The 15913-nt window shown below is 40.5% G+C and overlaps 1 protein-coding gene across 3 annotated transcripts in view; it reads left to right on the forward strand.

Moving 5' to 3' along the window:
- The first annotated feature begins 3813 nt into the window (after positions 1–3813).
- Positions 3814–15913, forward strand: part of VPS36 (vacuolar protein sorting 36 homolog) — a 46882-nt gene continuing 34782 nt past the window's right edge. For all 3 annotated transcript variants that reach the window (XM_081131017.1, XM_081131018.1, XM_081131019.1), the window contains exon 1: positions 3814–3995. In XM_081131017.1, coding sequence (XP_080987143.1) covers positions 3900–3995 — 96 coding nt within the window. In that variant the 5' untranslated portion in view covers positions 3814–3899. The remainder of the gene's footprint in view (positions 3996–15913) is intronic.

Raw genomic sequence — 15913 nt, forward strand, 5'->3', positions numbered from 1 at the left:
TGGTGAAAAGAATTAACTTATTAGGATTGGTGCCAATTTGGAGAATGGGTGAGCTCATGCTCCAAAATACCCAACTCCCCAATAGCTTACAGACAAAAGGCTTTACAGAGTAAAAATACAAGTCATCATGAGTAAGGGGTTTGGGATCCTGGGTGAACAAGTTCCGGTCAAGATGATGTAAACAAACTCTGTGCTCACCTCTTCCCCTTATCACATCAAAATTACAACTAAATTATAGAACAATAAACCTAGAGAACCATCTGAAGGCCAGCTGAACAAAAGTCCTATAACTAAGAATATAAAGAAGAGCCACTTTGAGATGGGTAGGAGGGGCAGAAATGTGAACCAGGCTGGGCCCACACTCAGGCGGGCGTGTGGCAGTTGAGAATCGGGAGGGATAGTTCAGTGGCAGAGGTCCCGCTTGAGGAGAAAGGGGTCCCAGCCCCACACCTGGCTCCCCATCCCAGAGAAACTGCCAGGAAGGGGTTCCCCACAACACCTGGCTGAGAAAATCAGTGGGGATTCTATCCAGATGAGATGGAAGGCTACTGGAAATCCAGGCATCCTCTTAAAAGGCCTGAGCACAGACTAACTCGCAAGCACTCACCCTGGACTCCAGGGAGGGATAGCAGCTGGGTCAGTGGAGGGGGGGACACGAAAAGCATGAAGGGAAAAACTGAGTTGTATGGCTTCAGGGCAAGGGCTGGAGGGATAGCCACCATTGCCTCTGTATTGAGCTCTCCTCCCACACAACCAAATCTGAATCTACACTAACCTGGTGAACACCATTCACCCCACCCTGGAGCTGAGCCTTACAGGCAGCCAGCAGGTGGCAGCAGATCTCTGGGCGCCCATCTGATGCATGGCTGGAGGCCTGGTACTGGTGGTAGCCAGTCTTGGTTCACTGCATGGCCTCTCCCACACATCTCCAGACCTAGCACAGGCAGCTACCAACTGCAGATCACTTTGTAGCCCCTATGAGGTAGTGCGGAGCCTGTCATAGGCTGAATGTGGCCTGCACCAGAGCCCCTCCCAAGAGGCCCCAGAAATAGGCCACACTCCGTGGCCGGCTTCAGACAGTAGAGCACTACCCGATTAGCTACACAAGTGGCACAACCAAAGGGTGCTCTGAGCAGGCATCAGAGCCTGCTGGGGTGAGTCCTGCTCTGTGGAATTAGCCCACACACAGCAGCTCGTTTGCCGTGGTTGTGCCAAAACTTAGCCAGCCAGAGGATCAACTCCACCCACTGACATGCCAACAGTAATCAAAGCTCAACTATAACAGGAGGGCACACACAATCCACACAAGGGACACTCCTGGAGTACTCAGCTCAGGTGATCAGAGAGACTACCACTGGGCCCCACAGGACACCTACTACATAAGGCCACCCTGCCAAGACTGGGAGATATAACAGATCTACCTAATACATAGAAACAAACACACAGAGGCAGCCAAAATGGGAGACAAATATGTCCCAAGTGAAAGAACAGGATATGACTACAGAAAAATAACTAAATGAAATGGAGGCAAGTAATCCACCAAAAACAGAATTCAAAACACTTGTTATAAGGATTCTCAGCAAACTTTGTGAGAACTTCAATAAAGATACAGTAAGCACAAAAAATGGACATAGAAATAATAAAAAAAAAACAGTCAGAAATGAAGAACACAATAACTGAAAGAATATACTATATCATGATAACTATGTATGTTTTATGGGGCCAGGTGGGTACTTAAAGCATGGCGGGGGGGAGGGGCTCTTTATAAGGTACGTAATTTTCTAAACCATTGCTATACATATGAAATTAATACAGAATAATATTGAATAAAAACTGTAATTGAAAAAATAAATTAAAAAAGAGAAAGAATACTCTCGAAGGGAATCATCAGCAGATTAAAAGAAGCAGAGGATTGAATCAATGATTTGGAAGACAAGGTGGCAGAAAACACCCAGTATTACAAGAAATGCTAAACGGATTTATTTAAGAAAAAGAATGGGGGGGAGAACATAAATGTGGAGAGTGGCTGAACCTGGAGGCTGGCCAGGACTCGGGCAGGAGCAAGGCTGTGCCCTGAAGACCCTGAGGGACCTTGTCCGGGGCAGAGGCAAAGCCGCGTCGTTCCCTCTCAGGGAACGTTCCCCCACTTCCCCACGCAGGTCACGGCATATAAATATAAATAAAATGACAATAACTATGTACCTATCAAAAATCACTTTAAATGTAAATAAAGTGCTCCATCCAAAAGACAGAGTAGCTAAATGGGTAAGAAAACAAGACCAATACATATACTGTTTATAAGAGAGCCACTTCAGAATGGAAGACACACAAAGACTGAAAGTAAAGGGATGGAAAAAGATATTTTATGCAAATGGAATTTAAAAAAAAGCTGAGGGAGTAATACTTATATCAGGCAAAATAGACTTTAAAACAAAAGCTATAGTGCTAGCCAGTTTGGCTCAGCAGTTAGAGCATTGGCTTGCAGACTGAAGGGTCCTGGGTTCGATTATGACCAAGGGCATATACCTTGGTTGCAGACTCAATGCCCAGCCTTGGTCAGGGTGTGTGTGGAAGGCAACCAATCGCTGTGTCTTTCTCACATTGATGTTTCTCTCTCTCTCTCTCTCTCTCTCTCTCTCTCTCTCTCTCTCCCTCCCTCTCCCTTCCTTCCACTCTCTCTGAAAATCAACGGAAAAAAAATCCTCAGGTAAGGGTTAAAAAAAAAAAAATCCTACCATTTGTGACAACATGGATGGACCTAGAGGGTATTATGTTAAGTGAAATAAGTCAGACAGTGAAAGACAAATACCATATGATGTCACTTATATGTGGCATTTAACAAAATAAATGAAAGAACAAAACAGAAACAGACTTACAGATACGGAGAGCAAACTTATGGTTGCCAGATGGGAGAGGTGGCTGGAGGTCTGAGTGAAAAAGTTGAAGGGATTAAGAAGTATAAGTTTATAGTTACAAAATGGTCATGGGGATATAAAGTACAGCACAGGGAAAATAGTCAATAATCTTGTAATAACTATGTATGGTTCCAGGTGGGTACTAGACTTATTAGGGAAATCATTTCATAAATTATATGAATATCTAACCACAATGCTGTATACTTGAAACTAATATAGAATAATATTCAATGTCAACTGAATTGAAATAAAAAATTTTTTAATTGTAAGGTAAGGGCAGTAAATCATTATCTCAGGTATTGAGGTCAGCTTCCCTATAAGTGGATTCATTAGGATTTAGGAGCTGAAATACAGCTCAGGCCATGATATCTTTAGCTTAACAAAACCCTTAACTGGCTTCCATTAGGCAAGGCATAGCCATTGTCTTGCTGCCTCAGGGGGTTAATAACTATAAGGGAAAGGGCTAAGGTTTACAGGGTATGCTGTGAAGAAAGTGAATAGAGTGCCGGGGCTACATATTAAATCAAAATCAGGACCTTCGGTTTCTACTGCATCTGTGTAAAAACAATCCAGGCCATAAATATTCATTTTGGGAAAAAAAGTTATTTTTTGCCTTTAATAAACATGGCAACATGCTGGAAGCTGACAAGAAAACGGCACAGATATGCAGGAATAATACACAATAAGGAACTCCAATCTGCAGTCCGGGTTCCACCAAGGTCCCTTTTATTCTCGGGGTTTGTGCCTCAGCTGGATAAAAGATGGGGTGGGCGTCCCGGCCGGCTATTGGCGGAAGGACCGCCAGGGGGCGCTCCAAGCACGTCTGTAAGTCCCTGGGGAACCCTCCTTCCGCGCACGACAGAGTTCCAGCTTGCCGCTCCTTCCCCGCCCGCCGACAGGGGGCGCCGCAGGCAGCCCGGCGCTCACTAGCTGCCCACGAGCGGCTGCGCGGGCCAGCGGCTAGGGCCGGGCCTGGAGGAGACCATGGACCGGTTCGTGTGGACCAGCGGCCTTCTGGAGATCAACGAGACCCTGGTGATCCAGCAGCGCGGGGTGCGCATCTACGACGGCGAGGAGAAGGTAGGGCGGCCGCGCGGCCCAGCCGGGCCTCGCTCTCTCGGGCCTCGGCGCGCAACTGGGCTGGCCCGCCGGGCCTCCCCGCGCCGTCGGCACCGCCCAGCGCCGCGCGCCGGCTCCGACGCCGGACCGCAGGTTCCCGGCGCGCGGACGGCGGCGGCTCCCCTCCGCTCCCCCAAATCCTCCTCGGGACTGCACAACCTGCGCGGGCCGCGAGGGGCGCCGGCGCTACGCCGTCGGGTCGGCGATGCCGCGCGCCCGCCCCCCTGGGTGGTCTTGGAGCCCCCGGGACGCCGTTGGCGGCGGCGGCGGCGGCCGCGGCTCCCCGGGGCGCTGCGGGGACTCCGGCCCTGCCCGGCCGAGCGGCCGACCAGTTGCTTGAGAGGATTTCTGAAAAGAGAAGGTCTCGCTGTCTTCACTTTGGGACGCCAAAAAGCTAGTTTTTTGTTTGTTAATTTTTTTTTAGAAAGGAATTTTGAGCGTTTGTTTTGTTAAGCGATGTAGTAGGCCGTGCCTTGTAATCCAAGCATAAACCTTAGGAGGTGGGCTTGCAAATTGAGAGGAGAAATAGTAACTATAAGCAAACGCTCCGCGGAGACTTCTAACGGCAAACTGTCATCCTGTTCTGAATGAAATGTGTGAGCTGGAAATAGAAAAAAATTTAAACACCCACTTTTAGTTTGCAGACGTTTCAGTTGCTATTTCTCCTTCCTTGTTCTGTTAATGAAACTTCCTTCTCTACCTTTCATACCTCCCACAGCTTTTCCTGGTCGGTGCTTACAGAAGCGTGAGGCGTCCTTCTCCTGGGGATTGGAGGGCAGGGGTTACAGGGCCACCTAGAGGCACTGCCGACCCAAGTGCTCGTCCTCCCTTAGGGCAAGTTCCATATCCTGGGTTGTCTCCATTATTGAGTCAAGGTCTTTTCCCTAAGTAATTTGCTTGGATTTAGCCACTTACTGCCTTAGCACTGTTATCCACTTGATCTTGCCTGGTGGAGACCATCTACTGCTTCGTGTGGACCGGCGGCCTTCTCAAATCGGGTTTGCTCGTTTTGGTTGGAGTGACAGCTAAATGTTTCTGTTTTTTAAACCAAGATTAAGGTTTTGGAGCTGCCTTAAATGGGGAGCCTGATTAACCTCAGATATGGTAATGCTCCAGTCTCAGAACTGAATGCTGACAAGGATAGATTGGTCTTCAGAGACTCCTCCAAAGCCACACCCCTCTGGAAGTCATGCTTTTGCAGAACACAACACTATTGTTCTGTATAATTCCAGCATGCAAATTAGGAACACCTTGGCTGACACATTATATAACTTTGATATATTTAAAACAATAAAAAATCAAAACTATTAGTACCAGTATATGAAAAACTATTATTAAACCAGCAATTTTTTTTTTTCCTTTAAATTTTTTGCTGCTTGTTTTAGCAGGCAAGTAGATAATAGGTATCAGAGGATTAAGAAAAACTTAGTTGAGACCGTTTGATCTAGTCAAGAATTCTTAACTGTTCTAAACACTTGGGATGGTGAAGGAAGGGTATAGGTGTCTTGAAATTGAAGCAGAGCTCTAAGACAAGCCAGCTCACTACTGTGGCCCCTGGGCTGGAAATAGTCACTTGCTGAAGTGTTACTGGTATGACCCAAGGCCAGACTGATTCCTGGGGGAAAGTGCTGTGTCCTGGCTTCCTCCATCTGCTGGAATGCTTCCAGACTTCACATGGTGTGAAGACTAGGAAGCTGCAAGTCAGCCTCCAGATCTGATCAAGTTCCCTTTCAGAATCTTTCACTGGCTCCCTTGACTGCTTAGACTTCATAGCTTGTATCCCAACACAATTCCCAGGTAGGTGTGCACATGGCTGTCTAAAAGACCAGTTGGACACTCTTGGAGGACGGGAAGTATGCTTTACTTATCCTTCTATCTTCTGGCTCATTGTGGATGTGAAATACATTTTTAAACAAAATCCTGAATAATCAGAGCACCTATTATGTGCCGGGAACTTTATATGCAATCTCATTTAGTTCTCTCAATGGGCATATGAGGTGAGTATTTTACTGAATGAGAAAAACTCTCAGAGAAAGTGACTTGCCTAAGATCCACTGTTATCAGGAGAGACAGGAGTTAAATCTCTATTGATTAGACTCCCAAAGCCTGTGCTTTGTTCACTGTGATTCCATGCTTCAAAAATACAGCAGTCACCAGTGCCAGACTTTATGTAATGTTTAATATAGTCAATCATCCTAAAGATAAGGACACTGAGACCCTCAGCTGATAGTTGAGAAAACTGACCTGTCCAGGGTCACACAATTAGTCATTGATGGAGCTAGACTGGACTGTACCCTTCCCATGAGCCAAGTGCCTCTTGTGAATAAATTCTTGCTTGCTTGTTTATACAGGCACGGTTTTCATGGGCCCATTATGAATGGATAATTTGTTGTTTTCATAAGCAGCATAGACAGGTTGTTTTCCTTCGCAGAATCTTCTGTAGCCTCAGCTAATTTAAAAAATAATGTGGTTAGTAGCATATGAAGTGGCAGGTTGGGAGCATGTACTAGAAGATTTAGAAAATATTTCTTTTCTTTCATCTAGCTATTTCACGTTTAGGAATTTACCCTTGGGAGATCATCAGAGATGTATAAAAATAATAGTGAGTGAGAATGTTCATCTCAGCATTATTATATGTTATATATTATTATGTATAGAGAAACATTGCAAGCAATCTGAATGTCCACCATAGGGATTGGTTAATTAAATATGACGTGTCCTAATCAGCATGAAGAATTGCTAATGATAGGCAGCTAAGAGACAAAAGCATGTTAAAGAACTATAAATATCATGACCTCTTTTTATTTAAAGATTATACACATATATACACATCACATATATACTCTGACTTGTATGATTGTGAGAGATTTCATTTTCTTTTTTTAGATTAAAATATATTTTCCAGATTTTTCAATAGTTTGTTACTTTTATAACAGGAAAAATGTTGAAAGAAACAACAGGGTAAGAACTTATCAAATGTCTAAGATCAACTTTTAAGTAGTTAAAATTATTTTAGTGGTAGAAGCAAACCAGCCTAAACTTGTCTGTCAGGTTTAGCTCACCATCCCCTGGAATCCCTGAGGAGAACTATTACACAATTTCTTCAGTTAGAGCAGCGACGTTTTTACATTTGCACCTTGTTAATTGGCATTGCAATGGAACATACTCTAGCTTCAGCTTTAAATTCACATCCTTATATGTGGATTTCAGTAAGTAGTTTCTTAATCAGAACTATTATGCTCTAATGTAGCATCATGTACTCTTAAGTTGATAAAATATTTGCTGTTAGAAAAGGGAAATCTTACTTATTGGCAAAAAGATTTAGAAAATATCTTAAATTATTTGGTTTTACATACACAAGATTAACCAAAAACCTTTGAAGCCAATCAGAGTTAAGTGCCACTAGTATGTATGTTTTACTTCTGATTCAGAGGAAAACATGGAACTCATAAAGTCTTTTCTTTGAGGTGTGGAATAATCTCTCACAGAGTGTGTTTAAACTACATAGTTCAGTAGGTCTCTTACCATTAAAGTTTATTAACCATATTAATTAATCCTTACTAATATTAAGATACTGGTAATACAGTAATACCTTACTCTTAGAAAATCATTTTTTAAATTTTAAGTCAAAAGTGTTGGTTTTTTATTGCACAAGGACTTTTTGGACAAAAGAATATTTTTGCATATGTTTAACAAAAATAATTTATATACATTTCAGAGTTATGCAATGTTATATATGACTGTAGAGAATTTTCTTATCTTTTTTATTAGAAAAATAATGAGGTGGTTAAATATGGTTAAGCAAAATGAAGAAACTTGAAATAATCAGTAATTCTACCACTAATAATTATTTTCAGCATATTCTGTGTGTGTGATTGCACGCACATGTGCATGCCGTGTGCGTATGTAATCATGCTATGTATGCTATTTTGAAACTTACTTTTTATATTAATGAGTATTTTGTAATATAAGTGTCAACTGCGTTATAGTTATTTTTACTTAGGAATGATATATAATGTTTGGTTATTTAATTGACAAACATTGAAACTACATTATTTTAAACCCAACAGGATTATTATTTGTAATAAACTGGACCCTCATTAAAATACTTTCATTGAGTTTGTGTTGTAAGGCAGTCTTATAAACAGCACCAACCTTGTAACTTTTGGAATAATGAATTATTCCTCGAAAGGATATAAACAAGTCCTACCTAAGGGCAATTTCTACTTTCTAATAATTAGAGTTAATAGAAGCTTCCAATATATTTTTGCTTTTAACAGAAATAAAGTGGCTTGATTTATTAATCTCTTGGGTTGTAAGTACAAAATTTGCTTAGTCACATAATTTTCAGTGCATAAAAACAAACAATGAGGATTAAAAGTTTGGTCCTAAAGACCTAGCTGGCATTTTTTGTGGTTGTATTATACAATCACAATGAAAAATAATTTTTCATTTACAGTTGATGTACAATATTATATTAATTTCAGGTGTACAACCCAGTGATTGGACACTTACATAACTTATGAAGTGATTGCCCTGATAAATCTAGTACCCATCTGATACCATACCTAGTTATTACAGTATTATTGACCGTATTCCTTATTCCATACGTACTTTATGTCCCCATGGCTGTTCTGTAAGTACCAGTTTGTACTTCTTAATTCCTTCACCTTTTGACCCAGATCCCCAACCTCTTCCCTGTCATCCATCAAAATGTTCTTTGTATCTATGAGTCTGTTTCTGTTCTGCTTGTTTATTTTGTTTTTTAGATTCCACATATTAGTGGAATCATGGCATTTGTTTTTCTCTGACTTATTTTAATCAGCATAATACCCTCTAGGTCCATACATGTTGTTGCAGATGGCAAGGCTTCATTCTTTTTTATGGCCCAGTAATACTCCATTGTATATATGTACCACTTTTTTATCCATTTACCTATTGATGGGCACTTAGGTTGCTTCCATATCTTGGCTATTGTAAATAATACTGCAATGCACATATGGATGCATATGTCTTTTTGATTTAGTGTTTTGGGTTTCTTTGGATAAACACCCAAAAGTGGAATTGCTGGGTCCTTTTTTGACTCTTGTTTTAAAGTCTATTTTGTCTGGTAAAAGTATTGCTCTTCCAACTTAAAAAAATTTTTTTCTCATTTCCACTTTTATGAAATATCTTTTTCCTTCTCTTTAAGTCTGTGTGTGTTTTTTGATCTGAAGTAAGTCTCTTGTAGGCAGCATATGTAAGGGTCTTGGTTTTTTATCTGAGACATCCTATATCTTTTGATTGGAACATTTAATCAATTTACATTTAAAGTAATTGTTGGTAGATATTTTTTATTGTACTTTGTTATTCATACTTTTGATCTTTTTTTCTTCTTAAAGAAGACCCTTTAACATTTATTGTAATACTGACTTGGTGATGAACTCCTTTAGTTTTTTCTTGTCTGGGAAGCTCTGTTTTTTCTATTCTAAATGATAGCTTTGCTGGGTAGAGTAATCTTGGTTGTAGCTCCTTGCTTTTCATCACCTTGAATATTTCATGTGTCCCTTCTGGCCTATAAACTTTCAGTTAAGAAACAGCTGACAGTCTTATGGGAGCTCCTGTGGAGGCAACTAATTGCTTTTCTCTTGCTGCTTTTAAGAGTCTGTCTTTGTCTTTAACCTTTGGCATTTTACTTATGATATGTCTTGGTGTGGACCTATTTAGATTCATCTTGTTTTGGAGTCTCTGCATTTCCTGGGCGTGTATGTACATTTCCTTTACCAGGTTAGAGAAGTTTTCCATCATTATTTTTTCAAATAGGTTTTTCAATTCCCTGCGCTCTCTTTTCTCCTTCTGGTATCCCCATGATGTGAATGTTGGTACACTTGATGTTGTCCCAGAGACCCTTTAAACTACCCTCATTTTTTTGGTTTCTTTCTTTTTTTTCTGTTCTGATAGGGTGTTTTCTCCTACCTTATCTTCCAAATTGCTGATTTAAACCTCTTCTTCGTCTAATCTACTGTTTATTTCCTCTAATGTATTCATTATTTCGGAGTGGGTCTTTTATTATGTTTTGTATCTCCATTTTTAAGTTTCCTATCTCTTTGTTGAAGCTCTCACTGAGATCATGGAGCACCCTTGTAAGTTATAACTAGTTCTTTGAACTCTGCATCTGGTAGATTTCTTGTCTCCATTTTGTCTAGTTCTTTTTGTGGAGTTTTGTTCTGTTCTTTCATTTGGGACATGTTTCTTTGTCTCCTCATTTTGCCTGCTGCCCTGTGTTTGTTTCTATGTCAGGTAGAGCTACCACACCTCCCCATCTTGGTGCATTTGCCTTATGTAGTAGGTGTCCTGTTGGACCCTGTGGTACAGCATCCCCAGTCACCCAACCTGGGTGTTCTGGGTGTGTGCTCTACTCCTGTGTGGGCTGTGTGCACCCTCCTGTTGTGGTTGAGCCTTGATTATTGCTGACACATCACTGGCAGGGATTGACCCTAGGCAGATCAGCTGTGAGGACTGGCTGTAACTACAGTGCAGGAACTGCTATGTAGGGACTTAACCCATGGAGCAGAACTTTCTTCAGTGGGGCTCTGGTGCCTGTCAAGTCTGCCCCTTGAGTGTCACTCGTGGAGGTGGTTGGGTGGTACTCTGGTGTGATCTGAAGCTGTCCACTGGGTGTGCTGGCTCTGGGGCCTCCCAGGAGGTGCAGCCAAGGTCAGCTGCTGCCTATGCCCTCCCCAGGACCACGTGGTATGAGGTACAAAGTGACTTGCAGATGGTTGTTACTTGTGCTGGGCTTGGAGGTACCTGGGAGAGGCTAAGCTGCTAATTGAGGCTGGCTGCCACTGGCACTGGGCTTCAGACTGCTTAGGAAGAGGTCTGTGGCATGCTGAGGCCAGATGCTACTTGTTTAGTGTTTCTGAACCTTTGAGAGATTTTAGGAAAGTCTGCAGCATGAACCAAGACAGGCTGGTTGTTTGGAAAAGCCATTGGAAGTGGCTTGGGTGGGCCTGCAAGCTGGGTGGGGTGGGGTCTCGGGTAATCACCAGTGCAGGGAAAGGGTGTTAGCCAGGTTAATGGAGGCTCAGATATGGTGTCCACCTGCACCTACATGGGGAGGGCTCAGCAAAGGAACAGTGGCTTCTTCCTAGCACTTTTGTCTGGGAGGAGGCTGCCCCTCCAGCTCTCACCCTGAAGCCAGATGATTTAGCTCCTCCTCATATGAGCTGGCACTTTTCAAGCTGCCACCCCAGTGCTGGAGCTAAGAGTGAGTCTGTCAGCGAGGAAGTCTGTGTGGATTCTTTAAGAGGAACTCCTGGGACTCCACTCTTTCCCACTGTCCCACTGTCCCACTCATTCACGATCCCCACTGGTTTTCACAGACAGAAGTTATGAGGACTTCTCTTCCCAGCACTGGAACCATGGGCTGGGGGTCCTATGTGGGGCTGCTTCTCAGGGGGACCTCCCCAGCCAGGATATCCCTCCCAGTTTTTAACTGCCACATACGGGTGTGGAACCAGTATCATATACCTTTCTATCTCTCCTACAAGTCTTGATGTGGCTTCTTCTGTATATCCTTGGTTATAGGAGTTCTGTTCAGCTAGACTTCAGGCAGTTCTCAGTGATGGTTGTTCTGTAGTTTATTTGTAATTTTGATGTGGTCGTGAGAGTATGTGAGTACGGTGTTTATGTATTTTGCCATCTTGACCAGAAACTCTGTATTACAATTTTAAAAAACATTTTTACATTTATAGTTTGAGTAGGTGACATAGTTCCATGATAAAAATTTAAAAAACACAAAAAATATAAAGTTAAAAGTCTCCCTCCTTCCCTGTCTCTTTGACATCCAGTTCCCCATTAAAGGCCACCAGTGCATCATTCTAGAGAGTTGTACATACATAGGTATTTGTGTGTGAAATATATAGGTATTTGTACAAAATATATTGTTTTCCATATTTATTTATTTATTTTGTAATCTCTCCCCACCCACTCACCCACCCCCACCTTCTCTCTGAGATCCCTCAGTCTGTTTCATGCTTCTGTGTCTCTGGATCTGTTTTGTTCATCAGATTATTTTGTTCATTAGATTCCATGTATGAGTGAGATCATGTGATACTTGTCTTTCTCTGACTGGCTTATTTCACTTAGCATAATACTCTCCATTTTCACCCATGCTGTCCCAAAGGGTAAGAGATTCTTCTTTTTTACAGCCACATAGTATTTCATGGTGTAAATGTCCCAGAGGTTTTTTATCTACTCATCTACTGATGGGCACTTGGGCTGTTTCCAGATCTTAGCTATTGTAAATTGTACTGCTATGAACATAGGGGTGCATAAGTTCTTTCTGATTGGTGCTTTAGGTTTCTTAGGATATATTCTTAGAAGTGGGATCACTGGATCAAATGGCAGTTCCATTTTTAATTTTTTGAGGAATCTCCATACTGTTTTCCATAGTGGCTGCACCAGTCTGCATTCCCACCAGCAGTGTACTAGGGTTCCCTTTTTTCCATATCCTCACCAGCACTTGTTGTTAGTTGATTTGTTGATGGCAGCCATTCTGACAGGTGTGAAGTGATTCCTCTTTGTGGTTTTAATTCGCACCTCTCTGATGATTGCAGACTTTGAGGATTTTTTCATATGTCTCTTTGCCATCTGTATTTCCTCTTTGGAGATTTGTCTTAGGTCCTTTGCCCATTTTTTAATTGGATTGTTTGTTTTCCTTTTGTTGTATGAGTTCCTTACATATTTTGGATATTAACCCTTTATCAGATGTGTCATTGGCAAATATGTTCTCCCATACAATGGTCTTCGTTTTCGTTTTGTTGATGGTTTCTTTTGCTGTGCAAAAGATTTTTTATTTTGATGTAGTCCCATTTGTTTATTTTCTCCTTTGTTTCTCTTGCCCTAGGAAATGTATTGGCAAACATGTTGCTACAAGAGATGTCGGAGGTTTTGCTGCCTATGTTTTCTTCTAGGATTTTTATGTTTTTATATCTTATATAAGATATTTTATATCTTTTATGTTTTTAAATCTTTTATCCATTTTGAGTTTATTTTTGCGTATGGTGTAATTTGGTGGTCTAGTTTCATTTTTTGCATGTACCTGTCCAATTTTCCTGACACCATTTATTGAAGAGACTGTCTTTATTTCATTGTATGTTCTAGCCTTCTTGGTGAAATATTAATTGAGCGTAATGACTTGGGTCGATTTCTGGGGTCTCTGTTCTGTTCCACTGATCTATGTGCCTGTTCTTGTGCCAGAACCAGGTTTTCTTGATGACACTGCCTTTGAAGTATAACTTGATATGTAGTATTGTGATTCCTCCAATTTTGTTGTTCTTTCTCAATCAAGGTTGCCGTGGCTATTTGGGTTTGTTTTTTTTTTTTTTTTGGTTCCATATAAATTTTTGGAGTAAATATTTGTTCTAGATCTGTGAAATATTTTAATAGGGATTGCACTGAATTTATAAATTGCTTTTGGTAGTAAGGACATTTTAATGATGTTGATTCTTCCAATCCATGAACGTGGTATTTTCTTCCACTTATGTCTTCTTTTTCTTTTTGCAACGTCCTATAGTTTTCCGAATACAGGTCTTTTACGTCCTTGGCTAAGTTTATTCCTAAGTATCTTAATTTTTTTGTTGCAATGGTAAATGGGATTTTTTTTTTTTTTAGTTTCTGAGAGTTCATTATTGGTGTATAAAAATGCCATCGATTTCTGGGTGTTAATTTTGTATCCTGCTACATTGCCGAATTCATTTATTAAATCTAGTAGTTCTTTGTTGGAGTCTTTAGGATTTTCTATGTACAATATCATGTCATCTGCTAATAATGACAGTTTCACTTCCTCCTTTCCAATTTGGATGCCTTTTATGTTTTCTTCTTGTCTGATTGCTGTGGCTAGGACCTCTAGTATTACGTTGAACAAAAGTGATGAAAGTGGTCACCCCTGTCTTATTCCTATTATTATGGGAAATGCTTTTAGTTTTTGCCTATAGAGTATGATGTTTGCTGTAGGTTTGTTATATATGGCCTTTGTTATGTTGAGGTATGATCCCTCTATTCCCACTTTGCTGAGAGTTTTTATTAAAAATGGTTGGTGTTGGATTTTGTCGAATGCTTTTTCTGCATCTATGAATATGATCATGTGATTTTTGTCTTTCAATTTGTTTATGTGATGTGTCACATTTATTGATTTGCAAATATTGTACCAGCCTTGCATCCCTGGAATAAATTCCACTTTGTCTTGGTGTAGTATCTTTTTAACATATTGCTGGATCTGATTTGCTAATATTTTGTTGAAGATTTTAGCATCTATGTTCATCAGGGATATTGGCCTGTAATTTTCTTTGTAGTGTTTTTTTCTGGTTTTGGAATTAGGCTAAAGCTAGCCTTGTAAAAAGAGCTTGGAAATGTTCCTTCCTCTTGGATTTTTTGGAATATTTTGAGGAAAATTGGTGTTAATTCTTCTCTGAATGTTTGGTGAAACTCCCCTGTGAAGTCATCAGGATAATGTCTTTGTGTGCTGGGAGTTTACTGATTACTGCTTCAACTTCATCAGTAGTTATTGGCCTATTCAGGTTTTCTGTCTCTTCCTGATTGAGTTCTGAAAGGTTGTATTTTTCTAGGAATTTGTCCCTTTCATCCAGCTTGGTGGCATGTAATTGTTCATAGTATTTTCTTACAAGCCTTTGTATTTCTGTTGGGTCAGTTGTTGCTTCACCTGTTTTGTTTCTGATTTTATTTATTTATGTCCTCTCTCATTGTTTCTTGATGAGTCTGGCTAAGGGTTCATCAATCTTGTTTATCTTTTCAAAGAACCAGCTCTTGGTTTCATTGATCTTTTGTATTTCTTTTTAGTTTCTATGTCATTTATTTCCACTCTGACCTTTATTATTTCCTTCCTTCTACTTACTCTGGGCTTTTCTTCTTGTTGTTCTCTTTATGTTGTAGTGTTAGAGAGTCTATTAGAAGGTTTTCTTGTTTTTTGACGTAGGCCTGTAGTGCTGTGATCTTCCCTCTCAAGACTGCTTTCATTGGGTCCTATAGATTTTGCGTTGTTGTGTGTTCATTTTTATTTTTTTCCAGGAAGGTTTTAATTTCTTCCTTGATCTTTTTGGTACCCCATTCATTGTTTAATAACATACTGTTTAGCCTCCATGTGTTTGAATGTTTTTTAATATTTTTGTTGTAGTTATTTTCTGATTTCATGCCATTGTGGTCCGAGAAGATGCTTGATATGATTTCAATCTTCTTGAACTTGTAGAGACTTGTTTTGTTTCCTAACATTGTGGTCTATCTTTGAAAATGTCTCATGTGCACTTGAGAAGAATGTATATTCCACATCTTTGTGGTGGAATGTTCTGTAAATGTCAATTAAATCCATCTGATCTAGTATGTCATTTAGGGTCACTGTTTCCTTGTTGATTTTTTTGTCTGGAAGACGTATCCAGTGAAGTCAGTGGGATGTTAAAGTCCCCTACTGTGACTGTATTGCTGTCAATCTCTTCCTTAAAGTCCTCTTGAAGTTTTTTTATAAATTTAGGTTCTCCTATATTGGTTGCATATGTTTATCAGGGTTTTATACTTCTGTTGGATAGATCCCTTTAATATTATGTAATGACCTTTCTTGTCTCTCATTATGGTCTTCATTTTGAAGTATATTTTGTCTGATACAAGTATGCTAACCCAGATTTTTTTTCATTTCCATTTGCATGGAAAAATTTTTTCCATTTCTTCACTCTCATCTTGTGTGAGTCTTTTGTTCTGAGGTGAGTCTCTTGTAGACCACATATATTTGGTTCATGTTTTCTTATCCACTCAGCTGCCCTGTGCCTTTTTATTGGAGCACTTAATCCATTTACATTTCAGGTTATTATCGATAGGTACTTATCTAT

Source organism: Miniopterus schreibersii (assembly GCF_964146895.1).
Source record: "Miniopterus schreibersii genome assembly, chromosome: 2".
Classification (NCBI taxonomy): Eukaryota; Metazoa; Chordata; class Mammalia; order Chiroptera; family Miniopteridae; genus Miniopterus; species Miniopterus schreibersii.